This window comes from Microtus pennsylvanicus, chromosome 1 (genome assembly GCF_037038515.1).
Source record: "Microtus pennsylvanicus isolate mMicPen1 chromosome 1, mMicPen1.hap1, whole genome shotgun sequence".
NCBI classification, from domain to species: Eukaryota; Metazoa; Chordata; class Mammalia; order Rodentia; family Cricetidae; genus Microtus; species Microtus pennsylvanicus.
The window spans coordinates 102,972,218-102,997,185 of NC_134579.1; the positions used below are offsets into that span (position 1 = coordinate 102,972,218).

Here is a 24,968-nt window from a genome sequence, read left to right on the forward strand (position 1 = left end):
AGTAGCGTAACCTATGCTCGTGGGATAAACCTCGCATCAGAGTCCTGGTGTGACCCCGGGTAAGGATGCGGAGGTCTTGGGACATAGTCTGTCCCTGCTGGACCTTCATGGAAGTGGTGGAATAAAGGGCCCATCTGTCCCTAAACAGAGGACATTGTGAGAACATACTTAGCAGTGCTGAGAGATGGGTTTCTTTCTTTAAAAAATTATTTTTATTTATTTTGTTTTAGAGAGAGTGTGTGTGTGTGTGTGAGGGAGAGAGAGAGAGAGAGAGGGTGTGTGTGTGTGAGGGAGAGAGAGAGAGAGAGGGTGTGTGTGTGTGTGTGTGTGTGTGTGTGTATGAAAGAGAGAGAGAGAGAGGTCAAAAGGCAATCTCCTGGAGTCCGCTGTCTCCTGCCATGTGAGTGTCCCCAGGAGTTGAACTCGGGTCATTAGGCTTTAGTGGCACCAGCCATTACTCCTGAGCCATTTCTGGCCCCAGAGGTGGTTCTTTCCTCTTCTCCTTCTCCCCCCCTCCTTCCTCTCCTCCTCCCTTATTTTGGAGATAGGGAATGCCACACTGCCCTAGAGCTCCCTGTGTGGAGGATGACCTTGAACTCCCTCGCCCCTGAGAGCTGGCATTTGTGGCAAGCTTGCAGCAGCAGCACGCTTGGATAAGAGGTGTTTTTCTAAATCGGTTGAAATTTTCTTTTCGCATCTTATTTACCAACTTGGCTCACTGAGGAGAGGAAATGTGAGCTATTGTGACCTTGGCCATGTTTTTCCTGAGCTCGGCTATATATAAATGCCAGGCTCTCCTTGGGGCAGAGACCGTCTTTTGTGCTTATTTTTTTACATTTTAATTTATTTTAGTTTATTGTGTGTGCATGTGCGTGCATGTGTGCGTTTGTGTGTGTTTAGGCTCCTAGGTGTGCCGTGCATGCACGTAGAAGCCGGAGGACTATTTGGGAGAGTCAATTCTCTCCTCCTATGTGGGTCTCTGAGATCAAAAAGGAGTCGTTAGGCTTGGTGACATGTACCTTCACCCACTGAGCCGTCTCACGAGCCCTGGTGGGGTGATCCTGTCTGTCCAACCTGGGCTACTACCCCCGAACATCGGGTTCCTTGAACTGCGGGAATACCAGCGTCTCCAATAATTCTCTCGGTGTGGTATGTGCAAACTCGGAACCTCAGGAGCTAGAAATCCTGGACTTGGGGAGACAGTGGGTGGGTCTCTGCAGATGTCGGCCAAGGGATGCTTTGGGGAGCTGCTAGAGCTGAGAGTGCCCAGGAAGTGTTTGGGCTCATGTCTTAGGTGTGTTCCTCAGTTGTGGCTGTGTGATTGTCTTTATCTTGTAGAACTGACGTGCTGAAGCCAGGCGTGGTAGTACACACCTCTGGGCCCCTCTTGGGAAGCTGAGGCAGGTGGAATGAGAGTTCAGAGTCTAGGAGACTTACTGAGACTGTATCTCATCCCCGGCTATACCATACTAGACATGCCTGAAGCTAAGCAGCGTTGGACCTGGTTAGTACTTGGATGGGAGGGAGACCATAGCTTTTTGTTCTGTTTTTTTTTTTTTTTGTTTTGTTTTTTGTTTTTTGTTTTTTTTGAGACAGGGTTTTCTCTGTGTTGCTTTGAAGCCTGTCCTGGAACTAGCTCTTGTAGACCAGGCTGGCCTCGAACTCAGAGAGATCCGCCTGCCTCTGCATCCCGAGTGCTGGGATTAAAGGTGTGCGCCAACCACCACTCGGCAGGAGACCCTATCTTAGGGGATATCTTTGTGTACACGTACCTGCAGGTGTCCACGGAGTCCAGAAGAGGGTGTCAGGTGCCACGGACCTGGAGGTAGAGGTGGCTTTGTGTCACCTAACAGAACCACTGGGAACTGAATTTGGGTCCACTGCCAGAGCAAGTGTCTTAGCTGCTGTGTCACCTCTCCAGCCCCCCCTCATCTCCTTTTTTAGAAACAGAGGCTGTTACTAGGACCTGCAACTAACCAATTAGTCTAGACTGACTCCCCAGTGCGCCCCAGAGATCTCCCTATCTCTGCCTGCCCCGTGCTGAGACAGGCTACCACCAATCCCTTACAGAGGTGTTGTGAAATGAACTCCAGTCTGTATGCTTGTGTGGCAAACACTTTACTAATTAGCCCGTCACCCTATCCCCTCAAAAAATATCTTAAAATGATAAGCCAGGTGAGGACTGGCAAGATGGCTCAGTGGGTAAAGGCACCTGCCACCAAACCTGACAACCCGAGCTTGACCCCTAGAATCCACCGCCTAGTGGGAGGAGACCATGAGCGAACCGAAAGTTGCCCTCTGACCTCCACAGGTGCACCGTGGTATGTTTGTGTGCACACACAAATAAATGCAATAAAAAAATTTTTTGTTTTCAAAATGAACCAAAGAGGCTGGGCATGTTGGCAACTGACGAAAAGCGAAATTGAGCAGAGCGCCTGCATTCTCCTCTCGATTTCCCAGCTGCCTCCCACTCCTGGCGCCATCATGGACTGTGTTCCTCCAAACAGTGTGTCCAAATGAACTCTTCCCTCACTGGCTTCTTGTATGGTATTTTAATTAAGTAATTTTTGAAGCAGGCTCTCACTGTGTAGCCCTGGCTGCCTTGGAACTCCCAAGAGGCAGGCGGATCTCTGTGAGTTCGAGGCCAACCTGGTCTACAAGAGCTAGTTTCAGGACAGGCTCCAAAGCTATAGAGAAACCGTCTCGAAAAACCAAATAAATAAATAAATAAATAAATAAATAAATAAATATAATAACAAAGGTATCAATTTATGTGGACTTTGCCAGCATGTATGTATGTGTACCACATGTGTGCCTGGCACCTTCAGAGGTCTGAAGAATGTATTAGACCCCTTGGAACTGGAGTTACTGATGACTGTGAGCTGCCATGTGGGTGCTGGGAACCGGGTCCTCTGCAAGAGTAACAAGTGCTCCTGACCACTTTGTCATCCATCCAACCATCCTGGTCACATGGCTTATTTTCCCCCTTAGGCTCCTGTGAACGGGCTGCAGCGGATAGAGGTGTCTGGGTGTCTTTGGGACTTGTCTGCTGTCTCCATTATCAGAAAGGGTCTTCTGCATGGTGTTGACCCAAGGAAATGCCCATCAGCCTCTATCTGGTGTTTGGAGCCTGAGCGTGTTGCTGGATGTCTAACGAGAGGGATCTGTGGTTTGTGCACACTCTAGAAACTAGTTCACTGAAGACCTGGCCCCTGCTCAGGGCAGTTCAAGGGCAGCTCACAACACAGGCTTCAAGCTCTCTGGCTACGAACTGGAAGTGGACTGTGTGTCCACTGTGAAATGAACCAGGAGACAAACGTTTGGTGCTGGGATTCAAACTCAGGACCTTGTGAATACTAGGCAAGTATTCTACCACCAAGCCTCTAGCAACCTTTTTAATTTTTTAAATTTAATTATTTTAGACAGAGCCTCCTTTTGTAGCCCAGGCAGACCTAGAACTTGCTCCCTAGCTGTGGATAACCTTGAACAACCCCCCCCCCAGCCTCCCCAAACAAGGTTTTTCTGTAACAGCCCTGGTTGTCCTGGAACTTGATTTGTAGAGCAGGGTTGTCTTGAACTCAGCTGAGATCACTCCTCCCCCACCCGAGTTCTGGGATTAAAGAAAGGTGTGTGCCCACACCACCGCTGCCCAGATTACCTTGAACTTCTTCCCAACCTTGAATTTTTTTTTTTAATTTTATGTGCATTGGTGTGAGGATGTCAAATCCCCAGGAACTGGAGTTACAGACAGCTGTGAGCTGCCACTGAAAGACACCCCCCCCATGTGGGGAGACTCTCACTCAAGTCTCGGGATAACACGACCCCCCAGGAGCTCACGAGAGACTGTCCTTGCTGCAATCACACGAGGTTTATTGACAGGACAGGATCCAGTGCACTGGGACCGAAAATCATTTCCCACACAGGGGTAGAGAGTTCGACCCCGAGTAGTAGGAAGAAGGGGTATTTAAGGGAAGAAACCATAACCCAGTAATCCAAAGTGGGTAGGGAGGGCGGCACTGGAAAATTCCGAAAATAAACAGTGATCATTGAAAAATTCCGAAAATACCAGTTATAATCACAAGGAGGTAACTCCCTGTTTCTCAAGATTATAATCTAACTTTATCTTCAGCTATTTCCTGAAACAGAGTCACTCAACTGGCTAATCTAGATTTTTGATTCTTCTCTCCCTGCTTAGATTTTTTGGCTTTATTTTTCTGCTAGAGGGGTCTGGATTTATCTGGGTCTTTCACCATGTGGGTCCTGGGAACTGAATCCAGGCCTCTGGAAGAGCAGCCAGTGCTTTTAGCCAGTCTCTCAACCTTAAACTTCTTGATCCTCCTGCCTTGAGAGATAGAATTTTAGGCCTGCGCTACCACATCTGGTTTATGGGGTGCTAAGGAAGGAGCCTGGGGTGCTGCACATAGGCAAACACTTTACTCACTCTACCCTGGAAGGTCCCCCTTTTGCCCCCAGCACCCAGACATTGCTGATTATAAGATCCCTTCAGGCAATACTGCCTGGAGCTGACAGGAGAGGGAGGCCAGGCTGTGGACTGCAACCTTCTCCCAGCTAAGGGTGGAGCAGAGACTGGGTTCTGGAATGCAGGGCCCTGGGCAATTCCATCCCCTCTGGGCAGCCCACAGGACAGGAAATGGAGCCTGTGGGTTGCTGAGGGGGGGGGGGGTACAGAATTCTTCTTCCCAAGGCCGGATGGTAGACACTGCCTTTTGTTTGTTCTCTCGGGCTTCTTTTTGGAGAAACACTAGCATATGGTGGCGGCTGGTGCGGAGGCAGTGTTTGGGTGGTGTGTGTGCTTGACTTTGCCTTTTGCGTGCTCGCTTGGGAGTTTTCTTCCCCGCGTTGGCTCCCAGCGTCTGCTCAGCTGGTCCACAGGACAGTGACATTGAGTCAGAGAACTTTTCCCAGGGTCTGGAAAAATCTAGATCTCCCCAGTGACTCTTGTGGGGTTTCCACTGGGGAAGAGATAAGAATTTAGTCATGGACCCAGACCTTTAATCTGCAGAGTTCTGAGCTGCTGGGACCTGACCATGTAGAGTGGTTCTGTTGAGGAGGGGATGGGCACAGTGCAGGAACCTTAAGAATGGTCCTGAGGCTGCAACAAGAAAACAAGCCAAACCCTTGAGACCACAAAGAACATCTCAGATTTGGGATTTCCTTGGATTTTGGGATATTTGTGTCTAATCGTAAAATACCTTGGGGATGGGGCTCAAGCCTGAACAAGAAATTGGTTCCTGTTGCACCTCAACCTTGTGCACATAACCTGAAGGTAATTTGATTTTAAATTTGATTTTTATTATTTTTAATTATGAATGTATATATGGGTGGGTCTGTACACATGTGTGCAGGTACCTCGGTAAATCAGAGGCTTAGAATTAAAGGCGGTTGTAAGCCACCCAGTGTGGGTCCTGGGAACTGAATTTGGGTCCTTTGGAAGAACAGTACCTGCTATTAATCACTGAGCCATCTCTCCATCCCCGTGACTTAAAAATAGTTTTTTTCCCCCTTTATTATATTTTTCTCACACCAGGGTGGGGAGGGGACAGGCACGTGCCATGTTCAGCTTGCGGGAGGTGATTCTCAAGTGTGCCATGGACAACTTGGGTGATTCTTGTCTTGCATCATATGAGTCCTAAGGATTGAACTCAGATTGGCGGAAATGGTGGCAGTTGCTTTTACCTGTTGAACCATCTCCCTAATCTATAATTTGATTTTAATGTTGTTTTTATTTATTTATTTTTTTGTTTGTTTATTCTTACTTTGAGAGTTTCTCAGATAGGCTCTTATGTAGTCTATACTGGCCTTGAACATGCTATATATCTCTGACTGGTTTTGAAGTGTGTGTGTGTGTGTGTGTGTGTGTGTGTGTGTGTGTGTGTGTGTGTAGTCCAGAGGTTGATGTCATGATGTCTTCCCCGGTTGCGTTCCCCCCTCATAGTTTTGAGGCAGGGTCTCTCACTGAACCTGGAGCTTGCTGCTCTCTGCTAGTTTGGCTGGCTAGGACCCTCCTGGGACTTGCCAGTCTGTGCCTACCAGAACTGGGGTTCGAGTATGCTGCCAAACACACCTGGCTTTTCTATGGATGCCGGGGATCAAAACTCAGACCTTATGTTTGCATAGCCTGCAGTTTATCCAGGTAGCGTGGCTCTCTTGAAGGTAATTTTTATGATTCTTTTCCCATGTCTCTGTAATGTTACAAGAGGTCCAGGGTGGAATTCTCTTGGGGTAGCCTATCATCTCTCAGAGTTTTGGATTTTAGATTATGGGTTTTCAGATGTGGGAGCCCCAACTTGTAAACCTAGCACCCCCACACAGCAGAACCTGTATCATCACCCCTGTGGAGGCCAGAAGTTCAAACCCATGCGTTGGCAGAGCTGGCTCCCTCTGGTGGGTCCTGGATGTTCACTCCTTCCCTGTCCAGCCTTTGGTGTGGTGCTGGGTCCAAGGTTTCAGTCCATGGTCAGCTGGCTCCTTTGATTTGGATCTGAGGTGAGGCCGAGCTTTGTGGTCCTGGGAGCATGAGGTGGGGAGGGATGGTGGTGACCGAGGAGGAGGTGGCTCCTTGCCTTATGGCATCTAGGAAGCCAGGAAGGGGGTGGGAGTTGCAGGGGGGAGAGAGAGAGGAAAAGAAATGAAACAAAATACACCCATCAAGTCCAGTCCCCAGTGACCCATTTCCTCCGACTAAGCCCTGCTCGTCAGCACTGAGTCATCTGTGTATTGCCCTCATGACCCAATCACTTTTCAGTAGTACCACCAGCTAGGGACCAGGCCTCCAATAGACAAGGTTTAGGGGAGATATAGCACCTTTCATTCTATTCAAAGCTACCCTTCTGAGAAAGGGTCTCACGGTGTACCCCTTTGTGCCCTGGACCGGACTGTGAAGACCAGGTTGGCCTCAAACTCAGAGATCTATCTGCTTCTGCCTTCTGAGTGCTGGGATTCAAGGCATTGAGTGTCACGATGCCTGGTTTGCAAAGGTATCAGTGACCATAGAACATGTACCCGGGTGTGGCTGATCCAGCATTTAGAAGAGAGCCAGGTGCTCTGAGATCCGCCACCCTCCCTCTCCTCCCCGCTTCTGCTGGCTAGTCTTATGCTATGCTGGCCAGTGCCCACAGCTGGGTGAGCCCTGGGGCCATCTGCCGAGGCTGTACTTCTTTGGCATTGACTGTCTCGACTTTGGGTCCCTTGGGTATCCTCTGTTCTGTGGCTCCACCCTCTGATCTCCGCAATACTTGTCTTCCTTCTGTTCTCTTCCAGTTGGGATGTACTTTGTATTTTCATTTTACTCTGTGTGTGTGTGTGTGTGCGTGTGTGTGTGTGTGTGTGTGTGTGTGTGTGTGTGTGTGGGCACTTGCGGGCATTGCACTAGCTCAGGCATACATACTCATGCAGAAGCTGTTAGGATTATGCTGGCCTGGCCTGGCCTGCCCTGTCACCTGGCTGAATGAACCCAGGCAGTACCCTAGCCAGCCCAGGAGCCTATGCTTGTGCAAAGGTCCCTTTAAGAGAAGCTCCGCCCACTTCCAATCACTCTAACCACCAAGGCAAACTCGTCTAGGGGTGTGTATGGCCCTTTTCTCTCCTCTCTTTCTCTCTCTCTGTCTCTCTGTTCCCCCCCCCCACCCTCTAAATAAACTCTATACCCAAGCTCTCTTTGCATGGCAAACTCTGTTTCCCACCCGCATTCCTCACGCGTGGGACCCACCAAGGTCTCTCCCAGGCTGTATCTTACAGAAGCCCAGCAGGGTATCAAGTGTCTTCCATTCCTCTCCGTGAGACAGGGTCTCTCACTGAACCAGAAGCTGGCCATTTTGGCTAGGCGTGCTAAACAGCTAGCACTTGGGCTCCCTCTGTCTTGACACCCCCCCCCCCCCCCCACACACACACACTTTTTCCCAGATAGGGTTTCTCAGTGTAGTCCTGGCTGTCCTGGAACTAACTCTGTAGACCAGGCTGGTCTCAAACGCACGGAGACTGTCTTGATCTTCTAATGCTGGTGCCCCCGGCATGCGCAGGCATGCGGCCATGCTCAGCTTTTTAATGTAGGTGCTGGGGGAGTTGAACTCTCCAGTAGTTATTACTACAGAAGTTAGGCAGAGGCAGGCGGATCTCTGTGAGTTCGAGGCCAGCCTGGTCTACGAGCAAGTTCCTGGTCAGGCTCCAAAGCTACACAGAAACCCTGTCTTAAAAAAAAACAAAAAACCGCCGGGCGGTGGTGGCGCACGCCTTTAATCCCAGCACTTGGGAGGCAGAGGCAGGCCGATCTCCGTGAGTTCGAGACCAGCCTGGTCTACAAGAGCTAGTTCCAGGACAGGCTCCAAAACCACACAGAAACCCTGTCTCGAAAAACCAAAAAAAAAAAACAAAAAACAAAAAACCAACCCAACGAAAATGTCTATTGGCTTGGTCATTGGGTCTTGTTTAGACAACAGATTATGCTGGTATGATGGGTGTGACTTCCCTGTCAATTCTAGGAGACATGATCTCCCAGAAAACCGCATGGTCCTCTGGCTCTTACCGTCTCTGTCCCCTCTTTTGCCCCATTTCCTGAGTTCAGGAACTATGTTGCAATTATTTCTTTCTGTTGGAGCTGGGCATCCCAGGATCAGTTCTCTGCATTTTGACCAGTGGTGGTTTTCTGTAGTAGCCTCCAACTTTTTCTTTTAATTAAAAAAAAAAAAAATCCCAACCTGGTGGTGGTGGCACATGCCTTTAATCCTGGAGGCAGGGGTAGATGGATCTCTACGAGTTCGAGGCCAGCCTGGTCTACAGAGTGAGTTCCAGGGCTGGCAGTGGTACACAGAGAAACCCATTTCGGAAAAAAAGCAAAATAAAAGCGAAGACAGGGTTGTGAGCGCAAGGCTGAGCTGTGGGCTTGCTGGGCCATCAAGCCTGTGTCTGAGGAAGGAGTGAACCAAAAGGCAGCGAGTGGCCGACCCAGGCCTGGAGACCCATGCAGAAGGAAGTGGGCGGGGGAGCCGTTTCCACAGTGCCTGCCTGGATGATGAGGGTGTTGGATTTTTTTTCTTTAAACTTTTTTGTATTATGTGTGCGTGTGCACATGTGTGCACTGTCATGCTTGTGGTGTCCCTGCATGTGTGTGGCGGTCAGAGACAAGGTGATGGCAGCGCTTGCTACCATTTTGGGTCTTGGAGAGTCGGCTCGGGTTTTCAGGCTTGGCGGCAAGCACATGTACCAACAGTGGCACCATCTTTCCCGTCCTACAGTCTCACTGTGTAACCAGGATAACCTGAAACTCACCATCCTCCTGCCTCAACCTCCTAAGGGCTAGGATTGCAGGCATAAACCCGCCAAACCAGGCTTTCGCATCTCTTCTGCTGATCCTCTCCCCTCCCCTGGGACTTCCCTGTTTTCCATCCCTTAACGCTAAGTAAAAATCTGTTTTTTTTAAACTTTACCTGCCTTATTTATTGATTACTTAGTGTTGGGTGCATGCATGCACATGCTGTGACTTATGCATGTGGAGCTCAGAGGAACTGGCTGTCTCCTTCCACTATGCAAATCCAGGGGATGAAACCTGGCGGGTTGGCAGCAGGTGCCTTTACCCACATCGAGCCATCTCGCCAGCCCCATTTTCCCCTTTCATTTGGCCTTGCTTTTACTAATAAATACACTTACACTTATGTGCTCCTGGTATACCTGGGCCTGGGGCTTTTCTTGGCTCCTACATCGCACAGGCAACTTCCCAAGTGCCTCCGCTGGACTTCTGGAGACAGAGGGTCCAGTAAGTCCAGCTAGGGCCAGGATGCAGGATAGCCTATAGCCCAGCTCCCTTCCATCTCCTTAATCCTCTGGCTCGGAGTCCCTGGTTCTAAGTAGATTAGGACCTTGGCCAGAAGGAGTCAGGGCAGTCTGGAGCAGACTGGAGGTCAAGAGTGTGCCAACTATTGCTGCTTGCCTGGCGCTGATCTGATTTAGGTCTGGGCAGCCGGGCTGCTGGAGACAGAGTTTTTCTGGGAATGGCCCAAGGGCTCAAAGGAGTAGCTGGCAGCTGAGGCTGAGGGCTGGCTGTACAGGAAGCCTCAGGCTCCCTGGCAGGCAGACCTCTTGGCTAGGGACAGTTATACAGTAGACCCCAAACCCTCAGCAGGGTGATCTAGGGCCACAGAATGGCCAAGACAGAGCCACCAGCCGCCTCTTTTTCAGTGCATCCTCTCCATGGCCAGTCTCCCATGGCCTTGAGTGACCGGTCTGCTGATGTGTACTCTATGTCTCGCTCTCTCTTTTCCTTCCTTCCTTCCTTCCTTCCTTCCTTCCTTCCTTCCTTCCTTCCTTCCTTCCTTCCAAAATTATTTCCAAGGCAGGGTTTCTCTTTGTTACACCTCTGGCTGCCCTGGAACTCGCTTTGTAGACCAGGCTGGAATTGAACTCACAGAGATCTGCCTGCCTCTGCCTCCGGAGTGCTGAGATTAAAGGCCTGCACCATTACATCTGACAGGTTTTTTTTTATATTACAGTAAATTTATTTGATACACTTCTCTTTATTTCACCTGACAGTTTTTTTTTTATTGTCTTTGTTACTTGTTTTGAGATGGTCTCATGTAGCCAGACTAACCACAGACTCATTGTGTAGTCAGTGACGTCTTTGAATTCTTTATCATCCTGCCTCTGTTTTCTGTATGCTTGGAATTATAGGTGTACACTACCTGACTTGGCTTATTTATTGATTTATTAACTTATTTTTGTGGTTCTAGGGATGGAATTCAGGGCCTTGAACTTTCTAGGCTCTAATGTAATATGCCACACAGCCCCTCACTGGGGGATTCTAGGCAGGTGTTCTACCACTGAGCCACACCCCAGCCCCTCACTGGGGGATCCTAGGCAGGTGTTCTACCACTGAGTCACACCCCAGCCCCTCACTGGGGGATTCTAGGCAGGTGCTCTACCACTGAGCCACACCCCAGCCCCTCACTGGGGGATTCTAGGCAGGAGCTCTACCACTGAGTCACACCCCAGCCCCTCACTGGGGGATTCTAGGCAGGTGTTCTACCACTGAGCCACACCCCAGCCCCTCACTGGGGGATTCTAGGCAGGTGTTCTACCACTGAGCCACACCCCAGCCCCTCACTGGGGGATTCTAGGCAGGGGCTCTACCACTGAGCCACACCCCAGCCCCTCACTGGGGGATTCTAGGCAGGTAGTTTACTGCTGAGCTGTATACACAGCCTTTTTATAATAATTTTTTGTTGCTGTTATTGGAATTCCACTGAGGTTCTCAGGATGACTTGAACTCATTCTGTAGCGCAAGTTAACCATGAACTTGAGATGCTCCTCAACTTCTGAGTAGTTGAATTATCAGGGTGGGCCAGTAGGCCTTGCTAAAACCATTTGTTTTATTTTTTTCCCCCTGTACTTTTACTTATCTGTATGTGTGCATGTATGTGTGTGCGCGCCCACCAACCGCCACATGCCTGCGGAGGTCAGAGGATAACTTGCCAGAGTCAGTTCCCTTCTACTACTGTGTGCCCCCCAGGGGGTCTACTCAGGTCCTTAGCAAGTACCTTTCCTCTCTGAGCCATTTTATTTCACTGGCCCTAAAACCATTTTTTTTTCTGTAGCCTGAGCCAGTCCTGGGTCCAGAGCTGTGTTCTCTGTTCTGTTTTTAATGATCTGGTATTTCAGTTACATTTTTTTACCCACATATGACACCTGCTATTTTGAGGTTCCCACCACACTGCAACCAGGCTTGGCCTGGTGGGTGTCTGGGATTCTGTGCCTGGTCCGTTGAATACATCAGACAGTGAATTGGGCCCTGAGGGTCAGCCGTGGTGGGCAGATACTGTTTGGGCCCTTGTAGAGTTTATAGCCTGGGAGTCAGTGGTCGTGGCGGTAGACATCCTAGGCTTGGTGCCCTTTTAAGCTGTGGGTCTGGAGAGCCCTGCCGCCCAGCTTTCCCTACCCCACCCAGTGAGAGTCTAGAATCTCTGTTGACAGGTGGCAGACAGGTGGTAAACAGGGTGTGGAATCTACAGAGCTATCCATGGTGACACACCCAGCCAGGGTCCTTAGAGGGCTCTGGGGAACAAGCTTCGAGTGTCCTGCCCCCCCCCTGCTCCTGCCCCTTGCCTCCTTTTGCTTGGGTTAGTGAGAGGCCCCTAAGCTCAGAGGCCGCCTGTGGGAACCCCTATCCTATCCCTAGGGACAGTCCTGGAAGAACAGGATCAAGCCAGCCACTAGCAGTCAGCAGCAATCACGTCTTCGCATTTAGGCTTGAGCGAGGCAAAGAGGCACAGAAGGAGCTCTGTGGAGCCCCAGTGAGTTGGGACAAAGTCCTTTCCTGGGGAATCCCTAGTTGAGGAAGTGACCTGTGCTCTGTCTGCTGTGGCTGTCTGTCCACACCTGCTCCAAGCCCACGTCCCACATCCAGGAAATAGACTCAGGCTTCAAGGCAGTGGCCTTGATCTGGGCACTGGTGACCAAGCCCAGAGGTGTGTACAGAACCGTAGAGGGCAATGCCAGCCTCGCCATGGATGAGCCTGTCAGGTGCCTTTCCAACAGGGCTGGTTAAGGGAGGTGGACACCGGCCAGTCGTCCCAGTCTGTGTTTGACAGGTGGGAGAGAGCAAGAGCAAGGGTCCAAACAGCCCAAGCTGCAAAGTAAGGAAGGCCTGTTCAGCACACGGGGCGGGAGGGCGCCATGGAGGGTGTGTGAGCAGCAGAGGGCTGTGACTAGAGTTTCTACGTGGAAAACACTGGCAATTAGGACCCGTCTGGCAGGCTAGGGTGCTCATTGGCTCGCTTTGGTTATGGATTGAATACCTGGGGGACCGTTCCTTGGAGCACAAGCCTCAACTGTGTTGAGATTGTGTCTTTTCATGGAGAGACGTGACCAAACATCTGCCCCTGGAGGGCACTGACAACAGACTGAGGAGAGAATTCCATCCTAGGCTAGCTTGGTGAGGGAGGGGGGAGGGAGGGAGGGAGGGGAGAGGGAGGGAGGGGAAGGAGGGGGAGGAGGGAGGGAAGGGAGAGGGAGGGAGGGGGAGGAGGGAGGGGGAGAGGGAGGGAGGGGGAGGAGGGAGGGAGGGGGAGGGAGTGAGTTTTGCTTACTTACAGAAGCGTTGATGTCCTTGTTATTGTTGTGAGGAGACACATCCTATAAGATGACTTATAGAGGAAAAGCATTCCACTGAGGGCTTGCTTACACTTTTAGAGGCTTAGTTCATGGCCCTCATGGCAGGAAGCAGACAGCCATGGCCCTGAACCAGTAGCTAAGAGCTTTACATCCTGATCCACAGGCAGCAGGCAGAGAGAGAACTTTGGAAACATCAAACAAAGCCCACCCCTAGTGATACCTTTCTGTTGACTGAGGATTCTGTCCTGCCTGGTTTCTGTCCTCCCACCAGGTCCCACAGCCGTTTAGCCCCCAAAGAAATCACACAGAGGTCTATATTAATGATAAACTGATTGGCCCATTAGCTCAGGCTTCTTATTAACCTTTATCACTTATATTAACCCATTATTCTTATCTATGTTAGCCACATGGCTCGGTACCTTTTTCAGTGAGGCAATCACATCCTGCTTCTTTAGTAGATGGGCCAGGACTGGGGAGGAATGGGTTTCCTTTTTCCCAGACCCTTCCTGCAGTAAGGCCACACCCACTCCACCAAGACCACACCTCCTAATCTTTCTAATCCTTCTCGAAGAACACTTCTCCAGTTGGGGATAAAGTATTCAGACATACCAACCGGTGGGAGCCATCCTTGTTCAAACCACCACAATGGGCGAGGGGTTTCTTGCTGTAATGGGGGTGATTCAAAAGCAGCTGCATCACCAGAAAGCCCCCCTCAGCATGGTTGATGCCATTCACAAAAAGTTGCCTCTCTGGAATTCTGCATGAGCTACAGACAGCTCAACAGTAGCATCCTATATCCCTCGCTCCATCCCCTCACACACAATTGCTCTCTGCCTTTTATAAACTTTGGGAGGGGCCTGTCAATCTTATAACCTCCTGAGCACTTTGTAAGCAGCTGAGTTTCCTTGGTCTTGTAAGCTTCCTGAGCCTTGGGAGTTTCCTGAGCTTCCTGAGTTATGTAAATTGCTTTGTTCTTGAGTTTCAAGAACCTCCCCCTAGGAGGGAATGTTTAAACGCTCTGAAAATGTTTCAGATGGGAGGAAGTAGGTTATACATCAGTCACTTAGATCTCTGCAGGTTTCTGCCCTAATGGCTCTTCTGGCCTGCGAAGGCTCAAATCCCTGTCAAACCTTTGAGGCCCTTGAATGATGGGAAGGAAGGCCATTTGGCAGTCTGTCCCACTTGTGAATTCCAGGTGACCCTGGGAGCCAGGTGTGCCTACCCAAGTGTACCCTGTGCCCAGTACCCACTCTGCTCTCACTCTTTTCTCTAGGTGACCATGGCCTTGCTGGGGAAGCACTGTGACATCCCCACCAACGGCTGCGGGTCTGAGCGCTGGAACTCCAACTTCGCCCGCAAGGACGAGCTCATCAACAGCCTGGTGTCCGCCTTAGACTCTATGGTGAGTGTCTGAGGAACAACAGCTAAGGTTTTCTTCTGGCCGCCACACACACATACAAACTTGGGTATAGACACCAAGATATGTATGTATGGATCCATGTACGTATGGATGTTCATACGCAGACATGTCTGGAATCCCACAGTCAGAGGTTGCAATAGGAAGATCTTGATTTTGAGAACGCCCTGGTCTATAGAGTAAAACCCTAAAAGAAGACTGAGCTCACTGATAAACCACGTTTAAACGCTGTGGAGTGGGCTCTTCTAGGTTCGAATCCCAGCCCCACGGGCGCACAAAGCAAGCGAAAACAAAAGGTAGATCTGTCTGGCATCAATTAGTATTTTTATATGACGTGGAAGCTCAAAAGACAGCACCTTGCCTGAGGTCACACCGAGTGATCAAGTACAGTCACTGGTCTCCTCAGCGTGGGGCGGGGGCTCCTTTTTAGGTCATTCTTGTTATGGGCTGCTCAAGGTCATATTGAGGCCTGAGGTGGGAGACACCCTCAGAAACAAGCTAGGTGCTAGTCTTTCTCTACAGCGGCCATCCCATGTGTCCTGAACCTCACTGACCTGTCGGTGATGGTGAGTGTGACTGACCTGTGCCCTGATGGACAGCGCCACCAGCCGCAGGGGGATATTTATATTTTGTTGTCCTGAGCCGGTCTCTCACCGCTGTAGGCTGCCCTTGAACTCAGCCCTCCCCAGGGACTCCTGCTTGGCTAAGAGGTGGGACTGTGGCCCAGAGAGTTTGACACAGATCTTTGTAGGTGGGGTCTTCTGACGCACTGGTCAGCTCTGTCCTGCCAGCCAGCTCCCAAATAACCACACAGAGACTTATTATTAATTATAAATAATGCTTAGCTGATACTCAGGCTTGTTACTAACTAGCTTTTTTCTTTTCTTTTCTTTTTTTTTTTTTTTTTTTTTGGTTTTTCAAGATAGGGTTTCTCTGTGGTTTTGGAGCCTGTCCTGGAACTAGCTCTTGTAGACCAGGCTGGTCTCAAACTCACAAAGATCCGCCTGCCTCTGCCTCCCAAGTCCTGGGATTAAAGGTGTGTGCCACCACCGCCCGGCTCCCATCATTCTTTTAACCCATAATTCTTATCTGTGCTCTACCACACGGCGGTACCTTTTTTCAACATGGCACATTCATCCCCGGCTTCCTCTGCATCTGGCTGGTGACTCTGCCCTTCTTCCCAGCATTCTCCCTATCTGGCTCTCACGCCTAATCTCTTCCTGTCTAGCTATCGGCCAGTTGGTCTTTATTAAGCTAATGAGAGCTACATAGCTACACAATGTACAACAGGATTAATCTGCAGCAGAACTTCTTCAAGTGCTAGTTGGCACAAAGACCAGCATTTATTAAGTGCCAACTGTGTGCCACAGGCTTTTGCTTTCCAGGATTTTCATACTGTATTCTTGGTTATAACTTGGGGCCACAGAAATAAGCCAGCGTGATGTAGCCACCTAGAATTCTGGGTGGGAGGGTGGGTGGGGTGCATATGTTGTATGTATGCATGTTATATATGTGGGGGCATGTACTGTATGCATACATGTTTTTATCGTAGTTTATCTTAGTTCTTGGCTTGTTTGTTTGAAACAGAATCTCACTCTATAGTTCAGGATGACCTGGAACTTACCATGTAGCCCAGGCTGGCCTCCCATGTAGCCCAGGCTGACTTCATACTCATGGCAATCCTCCTACCTCAGCCTCCCTGAGTGCTGAGATTACAGATAGGAACCAGCACACCCAACAAAGCCTACAGCCCCAGAGGTTGACATCCGGTGTCTTCCTCCATCTGTTGAGTTCTCGATGTCTCACTTGGACCCAGACCTTGCCAATTCGACTACCTAGCCAGCTAGCTCCCGGTGTCCCCTGCTTACACCTCCCAGTTGATGGGGCGATAGAAGGAGTGCCACAGCCACCCAGCATTTACATAGGTGCCGGGCATCCAAACTCTTATCCCTACGCTTCTGCTGCAGGCCTTACCCACTGACAGCCCCAGGCTCACTGTCCGCTGCAGGCCTTACCACTGACACCCCCAGGCTCACTCTCCGCCTCAGGCTTTACGCACTGATACCCCCAGCCTCACTCTATCGCATCCCTTACCCACTGACAGCCCCAGGCTCACTGTCCGCCGCAGGCCTTACCACTGACACCCCCAGGCTCACCCTCTGCTGCAGGCTTTTCCCACTAACACCCTCCCCCGTCCAGCCTCACTCTCAGCCCTTTTCACAGGAGTCCTGGGAATCGAACTCAGGTCTCTGTGCTTGTAAGACAAGAAATTTACCCAGTGAGCCATCTGGATAGCCCTGCTTATAGAGATAGATCCTTTTCCTAGAACCAGTATATTGAAATTCTACTGCCACGTTCTCCAGGCTGCGTGGTGCCTGTCTTTTTACTGTTTAGAGAGGGCTGTCACTACCTTGTATCCCAGTACAAAGGGACCATGTGGGCTGGAGGGCTCATCTCTCATCGGTAGCCCCATCTCTGTAGCTCAGGCTAGCCTCAGGCTCTTCATCACCCTGTTTCAGCCTCCTTAGTGCTGGATTACAGTCTTTTTTTTTTTTTGGTTTTTCGAGACAAGGTTTCTCTGTCACTTTGGTGCCTGTCCTGGAACTAGCTCTTGTAGACCAAGCTGGTCTCGAACTCACAGAGATCCACTTGCCCCTGCCTCCTGAGAGCTGAGATTAAAGGTGTGCACCACCACCGCCAGGCCAGGCTAGTCTTGATTTCACTCACATACCTTCCCCCACCCCACAGTGCTCAGCGCTCTCCAAGCTGAACACGGAGGTGGCCTGCGTGGCGGTACACAATGAGAGCGTCTTCGTGGTGGGCACCGAGAAGGGACGGATGTTTTTGAACACGCGGAAGGAGCTGCAGTCAGACTTCCTCAGGTTCTGCCGTGAGTACCCCACATTCTCCATGCCCTGGCCCATCCCTGTGTCCCCTGCTTTGTCTAGTCCCCAGAGCCTGTTGGAGGGACGAAGTAGACATGTTTGTTCCCAATGAAGTCTGTTAGAACCGGTCAGCGACTCCTGTCATTGAACCCTACCGCTAGCCACATCCATGTCCGCATTTTTAGAGGGGACACTGAGGCCCAGTGCAGTCACCTGATTCTACTCTATTTTTTATTAGTGCTGAGGATCGAACCTAGACCTTCGTGCCTATTTAAACAAGAGCGCGCTACTAGGCTACTGAGCCATACTCTCGGCTATCCATCTACCTGTTTTTTTTTTTTAAGATATGTTTTTTTGTTTGTTTGTTTCAGTTTGTTTTTCAAGACCGGTTTCTCTGTTTGAGAGCTCTAGCTGTCCTGGAACTCGCTCTGTAGACCAGGCTGGCCTCGAACTCACAGAGATCCGCCTGCCTCTGCCTCCCAAGTGCTGGGATTAAAGGCGTGCGCCACCACTGCCCGGCTGGTCTATTTATAGTGTGTGCAAGTATGTAGGCATGTGTGTGCTGTATACAGACATCAGAAGAATTGGCAGAGTTAGTCCCAGGAATTGAACTCAGATCTCAGGCTTAGCTACAAGCTTCTTCTTCTTCTTCTTCTTCTTCTTCTTCTTCTTCTTCTTCTTCTTCTTCTTCTTCTTCTTCTTCTTCTTCTTTTTTAATATTTTTTATGGTTTATTCAACTTTATTTTATGTGTTGCATTGGTGTGAAGGTGTCAGATCCCCTGCAACTGGATCTTCAGACAGTTGTGAGCTGCCATGTGGGTGCTGGGAATTGAACCTGGGTCCCCTGGAAGAGCAGTCAGTGCTCTTAACCCCTGGGCCATCTCTCCAGCCCCATTCCACAAGCTTCTTTACCTGCTGAGCCATCTTGCTGACCCTCTGTTGTCTTAAGACAGGTTCTCCTGTAGCCCAGGCTGGCCTTGAATTCCTGGTTCTCTGGCCTCTGCTCAGGAACAGAAGGTACTCCTCATTCCTTCTGGTCTATTGGTGCTGATGTGGAACTTAGGGTTTCATGAATGTTAGGTGAGCATTTTGCCAAATGAGCCACATTCCCGGCCCCAGTTCTACCTCCTGACTTAGTACATTTGAGGATAGAGACCAGCCATTGTCCAGCTAAGATATTTAGCTGTTAACACGGTCTCTTCCCCTGACCTCTGCCTTGTGGGGTGACATTGTTTTTGTTGTTTGTTTTGGGGTAAGAAGCGCTCAGTATGCATGGGCTGTGGACGATGGATGGCTCTTGGTCAGGTGGGCCTCAGAGGTAGAATGCCAGCCTAGAATCTCCCAGGTGGTGGTTCAGCAGTAGAGTGCTTTACCTAGTATTCCATCCCCAGCAACACCAAACCCAAACAACACCTCATGCTGGTTCATTGACCTGAAACCTCAATACTTTTCCCAGAGGGTCATGAAAATGTCACCCATAGTGTGCCAATGAGAAATGGAGGCACGGTGGGCTTAGCCCAATTTGGAAGGTGTGTGTATTAATCGAGGTTCACTAGAAGAATAGAACTTACAGGGAAAAAATAATTTATTACACACACACACACACACACACACACACACACACACATTCAGTTTACTAGAGTAGCTTCAGAAGGTCCAAGGATCCAACCTGTTGAGAAGAATCCACCAGGCAAGCCTTTAATCCTAGTGCTTGGGAGGCAGGGGTAGGCAGCTCTCTGTGAGTTCAAGGCCAGCCTGGTCTACAGAGCTAGTTTCAGGGTAGGCACCAAAGCTACAGAGAGAAAGCCCATCTTAAACACACACACAAAATAAATAAATAAATAAAATAGGAAAAAAAAGATCCGATTAGAAGCGGTGGATCTTTCTATTTCAAATGATTTAATTAAGAAAAAAACCTCTTACAGATGTCCCCAGCCATTTGGATTTTACTTAATTCCAGATTTAGTCAATTTGATCACTGTCTTAGTGAGTGTTCTATTGCGGTGAAGAGACACCATGACCACAGCAACTCTTATAAAGGACACCATTTAACTGGGACTGACTTACAGTTTCAGAGGTTTAGCCCATTATCATCATAGTGGGAAGCATGGTGGCATGCAAGCGACATCGTGCTGCAGAGGTAGCTGAGAATTCTACATCCAGGTCCACAGGGAGCAGCTCTCTCCCAGTGACAGGCTTCCTCCAGCAAAGCCACACCTCCCAATCCTTTCAAATAGTGCCACTCCCTAGTGACCAGGCATTTAAATCGAAGAGCCTATAGGGGTCACCATGACAACCAAGAATAGCCACCCCCGGGGGGAGCGTGGTTCAAGGCCTGGACTCCAGTTCTCAGACCCTTGCTCTTTCTCCCCCCTCCCTTCAAAGTCAAGGAGATAGATCCAGAGCAGGGACCACCAGGGGTCTCTGTGGACACACAGGTACCAGCTGTCGATGGTTTGTTAGTAATTTTCCTGGGCTCCTGGGCCTTACACCTAAGTCCTCCCAGATCTATCCAGTACTCATGTGTCACTAGTGGGGTCTAGAGCTAGAGCCTGTAGCTGTTTCCCCAGGAGCCCGAGACTACGTCTGCTCTGCTCTGCTCTCCCAGCCTGTACTGTCTCTAAGGTTGGGGGGAGCTGGATTCAAGTAGTGGGTGTGGCTGGGTCCTGTAGCCCCTCCCAGCATTTTAGGGACAGTGTGCCTTGTTTTCCACAGCCAGAGTGAGTCCCTATTTATAGCACTCAGAATCAGGATAGTTTGTTTCAAACTTGGTTTCCAAGGAGAGCCAGCTCCAAGCTGGAAGGGACCAGAAGACCCTGTCCACCCTGTTTGGTTGTCCCTTCAGGTGCGACTTTCATCCCAGTACTTGGGAGGCAGAGACAGGCAGATCTCTGTGAATTCAAGGTCACCCTCCTCCACGTAGGTCACCCTATCCCCTAAAACTAAAAGAATATTTCATAAAGATCCCCTCACATCCCCCCCCCACAAATACAGCTGAGGGGGAAAAGGGTTTATTTGGCTAATAATTTCAGGTTGCGGTCGTATTTCAGAGGCAGGGACTCAAGCAATTAGTCTCATCACATCCACAGTCAAGAGCAGGGAGCTTGTTTGCGCTAGTGGAACTTTCTCCTGTTTCCTATAGCTCAGAACCCCATTGCCTAGATAATGGTGCAGCCCATGATGGGCCAGGTCAATTAACAATAAAGATGATTCCCTACTTAATGTCTGTGCCCATAGGCCAGTTGATCTAGATCAGTGGTTTTCAACTTCCTAATGCTGCAACCCTCATGTTGTGGTGACCCCCGCAACCATAAAATCCTGTCTGTTGCTACTTCATACCTGTAATTTTGCTACTGCTGTGAATTGTATTGTAAATGTCTGTATTTTCCTGTGGTCTCAGACATCCCCCTTGAAAGGGTCGTTTGACTCTCCCTCCCCCAAAAGGGGTCATGGTCCACAGATTGAGAACCACGGAACTAGATGATTCATTGGAGACATTCTTCTCGGGTTGTGGCAAATTGTCATTTAAAACTATCCGTTGCCGACTCTCCATTGTTTTCCATGTGAGCGGAGCAGAAAACTAGGGCTTAGGTGGGTAGCAAGAGCGTGGGTTCGTATGAATATAGAATGGAGTGTGTGAAGCAGATGTTCATGGCGTCTCAGTTCCGAGCCGGACTTGATGGGCTTTTTTGAGCAATCGCAAACTGAAGCTCAGAGAGGGAGAGGACAACCCTGAAGCCAACCAGCAAGTGCGTGTCCAGACTGAGACCTGCAGTCTTTCCTGGCTCTCAGCAGGGTGCTCACGTTCGTTCGTTCGTTAATTCATTCATTCATTCATTCATTCATTCATTCATTCACTGGTGCCTCTGACTCTGGGGGCTTAACAGCAGTTTATGGTTCGTGTGCTCTCGTCTCACAGGGGGACCCCTATGGAAAGATCCAGAAGCAGGACACCCTAAAAAGGTGCAGCGCTCCGAGGGTGGTGGCCGGAGCATCCCGCGGTCCTCGCTGGAGCAGTGCTCGGATGTGTACCTGCTGCAGAAGATGGTAGAGGAAGTGTTTGATGTTCTTTATAGTAAGATCCTTCCTCATTCCATTCCGGAGAGGGGCGGGCGGGAGACCAGCCTACCCACACCTGCCCTGTCTAGTTCAGTCCCTTCCAGATCATCCCCGCCCACCTCAGCCCGGCCCCGCCCACCAGCCCAGCCTCACTCCACCCAGCTCGATCGAACTGCACTCCAAACTGTCTAGCCCTGCCCAGTGGTGTCTGACCCAGCCTAACCTCCCAGCCCAGTCCCACCATATCCAGGCCAGCCCAGCCGTGCCCTCCCAGCGTAACCACATCCACCTTGACCCAGCCTCACTCAGCCATTCTCCAAACCTAGCCCCACCTGCTCGGCCACTCTCAACCCCGCCTTAACTGCTTTAGCTCCGCCCACCGCAGCTGGGCCCTTACCCGGTCCTGCTCGTTCCTATTCATCCCCTTCAGCGCAGGCCTTCCCTGCCAAATCCAATTTAACCCCACCTGCCTCACCCCAGCTCTGCCACACCCCACTCAACTCTGCCTACTCCCGTCTGACTGTGCCCTACCCAGTTCACCCCTGCCTTGCCCACCTCAGCCTAGCCCTGCCCAGCAACCAAGTCAGCACTGCCCTCGCCCTTCCCAGGCTAGCCCCGCCCACTTCTGCCCAGCTGCGTGTATCTGTGCCCCACCCAGGCATACTCCACCAAGACCAATCAAACTCCACACTGCTTAGAGCCCACCCCTGCTCAGCTGTGCCCACCCACTTTCGCCCAGCCCCACCCAGCTACATTCTAAACCAATCCGTTTGCCCTCAACCCAGCTCTGTCTGCCCCGCTTAGCCCTGCCCTAACCACTTTAGCCCAGCCTCACCCAGTGTAGCTGCCCAGCAATGACCTACCCAGGTCAGCCCTGCTCTTACCCTGCTCAGGCCCCAGTCTAACCCTGCACACTTCTGCCCAGCTTTACCGAGTTGTTCCCCATGCACCTCGTCCCAGTCCCACACAGCCTGGCCCTCTCCTGTCTCACCCAGTAGAGCAGGCCTCTGCGAGACTCGTCTTTCTATGCCTTAGCCCCTTTCCAGCTCCAAACTCGCAGGCGTGAGAGTCCCTTTCCTGGGCAGCCGCCTCTTACCAACTCCCCACCCCATGGTCCTCCACTCTGCCTCCTGGTCATTCTGGGACCAAGGCTATCTTCCCTCGGTTAAACCTGAGGTTAAAATTCGGTGTAGCATCCCTGGCAAAGGTCAGTCTACTATCTTGGCATAGGGCCTTCCTGTCTCCTCTCTCCCGTGCTCAGACATACACAGTAGGCATCCACAGAACACATCTACAGGCTGGTGTTCATTTTATACCACGTCTGCAGCAACGAGGGACCCAGAGTCCCTCTCCAAGGGGGAGTCACCTCACATTGCCTGGCTCCCAGTGTGTCTAGCCAAGTCCCTGCCAGTACTGAGCTTCACCGTTTGCTCCTTGACAGGTGAGGCTATGGGCAGGGCCAGCGTGGTACCTTTGCCCTACGAGAGGCTGCTTAGGGAGCCGGGGCTCCTGGCCGTGCAGGGACTGCCCGAGGGCCTGGCCTTCCGGAGGCCAGCCGAGTATGACCCCAAGGCGCTCATGGCCATTTTGGAGCACAGCCACCGAATACGGTTTAAGCTCAGGAGGTGAGTAAGCCCCTGTCCTAGTTTCGTTTCCTTTCGCTATGTTAAAAATACCAACAAAAACCCATTAAGGGAGAAAGGGTTTATTTGGCTCACAATCCCGAGTTACAGTCCGTCACTGTAGGGAGGTCAAAGCAACAGGAATTTGAAGCAGCTAGTCACATTACATCCCTCAGTCAAGAGCCAAAAGCAGTGAATTCAGGCATGCGTGCCAGCGCTCAGCTTGTTTACTCTTAGCTCAGAATCCCTTGCCTAGGGAATGCTGCCACACACGGTGGGCTGGGCCTGCCCACCTCAGTGTAGTCAAGAAGGTCTCCCTATAGACATGCCCACGGGTCAGCCTCGTCTAACTCCTTCACTGAGACTCTTTCTGCCAAAGTGATTGTAGATGAAGTCAAATCGACGATTCAAGCTTTCAGAGAGTGGCGATACGTGACTTAATCTCCACACTCGTGAGGGAGACGTAGGTGGATCGCTGAGTTTGAGGCCACCCTGGCAGATTCGAAGCCAGCTAGGGCTACACAATGAGATTGTCTCCCATAAAAACAGAAGACAAATAAATCTGTCACATCCTGTACCCAACCAGAGAGCAGAAAGTTAGAGAGACCCCAAGGGAACCCTTTAGGGAAAGCTTTGGGTCCAAAGGAGGAAGCAAGACCAAGGTCCGGTCCTATAGCATAATGTGAGTCAGGACATAACCGTGGGAGTTTCCCAAGGGCCTTACTGCTGTGTCAGTGTCCAGCAAGAATTCTGACTTGGGAAAGAGTCACCCGAAAGGCTGTGCAGAGATCAGGGACAAATGATTGACAATGTGTAGAGATGTGGTTGTCAGTGGGGATGCACGGCTTTAATCCCAACACTTTTGGGGAAGTCGAGGTGAAGAATCAAGAGTTCAAGGTCATCTTCAACTACACCGTAAGTTCGAGGTTACCTTGGCTACGTGAGACCCTGTCTCAAAAACATAAATTAGTTTTAAAAGGCTTGAGCTGGGAGAGCCACACGGCCTGGATATGAGCTTAGGCTGTTGATGAGATCCATCAAAGACTGATGGGAAGTGAGGTCAAGGCTACCAGGGGCGCAGCATACCTGGGGACCTCGTGTTGTCTTAGCTGCTAAGTCTTCGCCAGCAATACATGAGCAGGTGTGGAGGAGGGGCAGATGGGATGGGAAGGAGCTAGGTGGAGGATGGGGTTGGTGGCCTGGAGAACTGAGGCAGCTTGGGGCGGGCCTGGGTCTTCAGTGGTTGCCACCTGGTATCGGGCATTATGCCCGTGCCACCAGGCTCGTGTCCTTACCTATGATGTCGGGCCTGGCTCCCATCCCACTCCCTTGGAATACCTGTAGTACCAGCTCAGTTATATTCTCTAGTTACATAGGCTGTGGAGGGAGAGATTGACAGACAAGAGTAGGTATTCAAAGCAGTTCCTATCTCTTCCTTCACCCAGGCCTCCTGATGATGGTGGACAGGACTCAAAGGCACTGGTGGAGATGAATGGTGTCACCCTGCTACCCAAGGGGTCCCGAGACTGCAGTCTGCATGGCCAGGCCTCCAAGGTCACTCCCCAGGACCTGCCCCCCACCGCCACCCCATCCTCCGTGACCAACTTCCTGTACAGCACTTCAGTGCCCAACCACCCCATCCGGGAACTCAAGCAGGAGGCACCCACCTGCCCATTGACCCCCAGCGACCTGACCTTGGGCTGGCCTGTACCTGAGTCCCAGGTCCCTAGTGCCCAAGATTTCTCCGACTGCTGTGGTAATGCTGCGTTTGGGGACCTGCGTGTCTCTCTGGGTGGTTGCCTCTAAGGAGAAAGCATTTCTGAGCAGGGGTGGGTTTTGTCTAGACCCACTTCAACTGGGGCCTC

General features: G+C 50.8%; 1 protein-coding gene across 17 annotated transcripts in view; it reads left to right on the forward strand.

Moving 5' to 3' along the window:
* Gtf2ird1 (GTF2I repeat domain containing 1) overlaps window positions 1-24,968 on the forward strand; it is a 93,949-nt gene that overhangs the window by 25,335 nt on the left and 43,646 nt on the right. For 15 of the 17 annotated variants that reach the window (XM_075977457.1, XM_075977416.1, XM_075977440.1 and 12 more), the window contains exons 2-6: window positions 14,393-14,521; window positions 17,285-17,426; window positions 21,342-21,497; window positions 22,923-23,106; window positions 24,549-24,859. In XM_075977457.1, coding sequence (XP_075833572.1) covers window positions 14,399-14,521; window positions 17,285-17,426; window positions 21,342-21,497; window positions 22,923-23,106; window positions 24,549-24,859 — 916 coding nt within the window. In that variant the 5' untranslated portion in view covers window positions 14,393-14,398. Of the gene's footprint in view, window positions 1-12,619; window positions 12,642-14,392; window positions 14,522-17,284; window positions 17,427-21,341; window positions 21,498-22,922; window positions 23,107-24,548; window positions 24,860-24,968 lie in introns of those variants that run through there. The other 2 variants (XM_075977372.1, XM_075977407.1) reach the window with 2 other exon arrangements.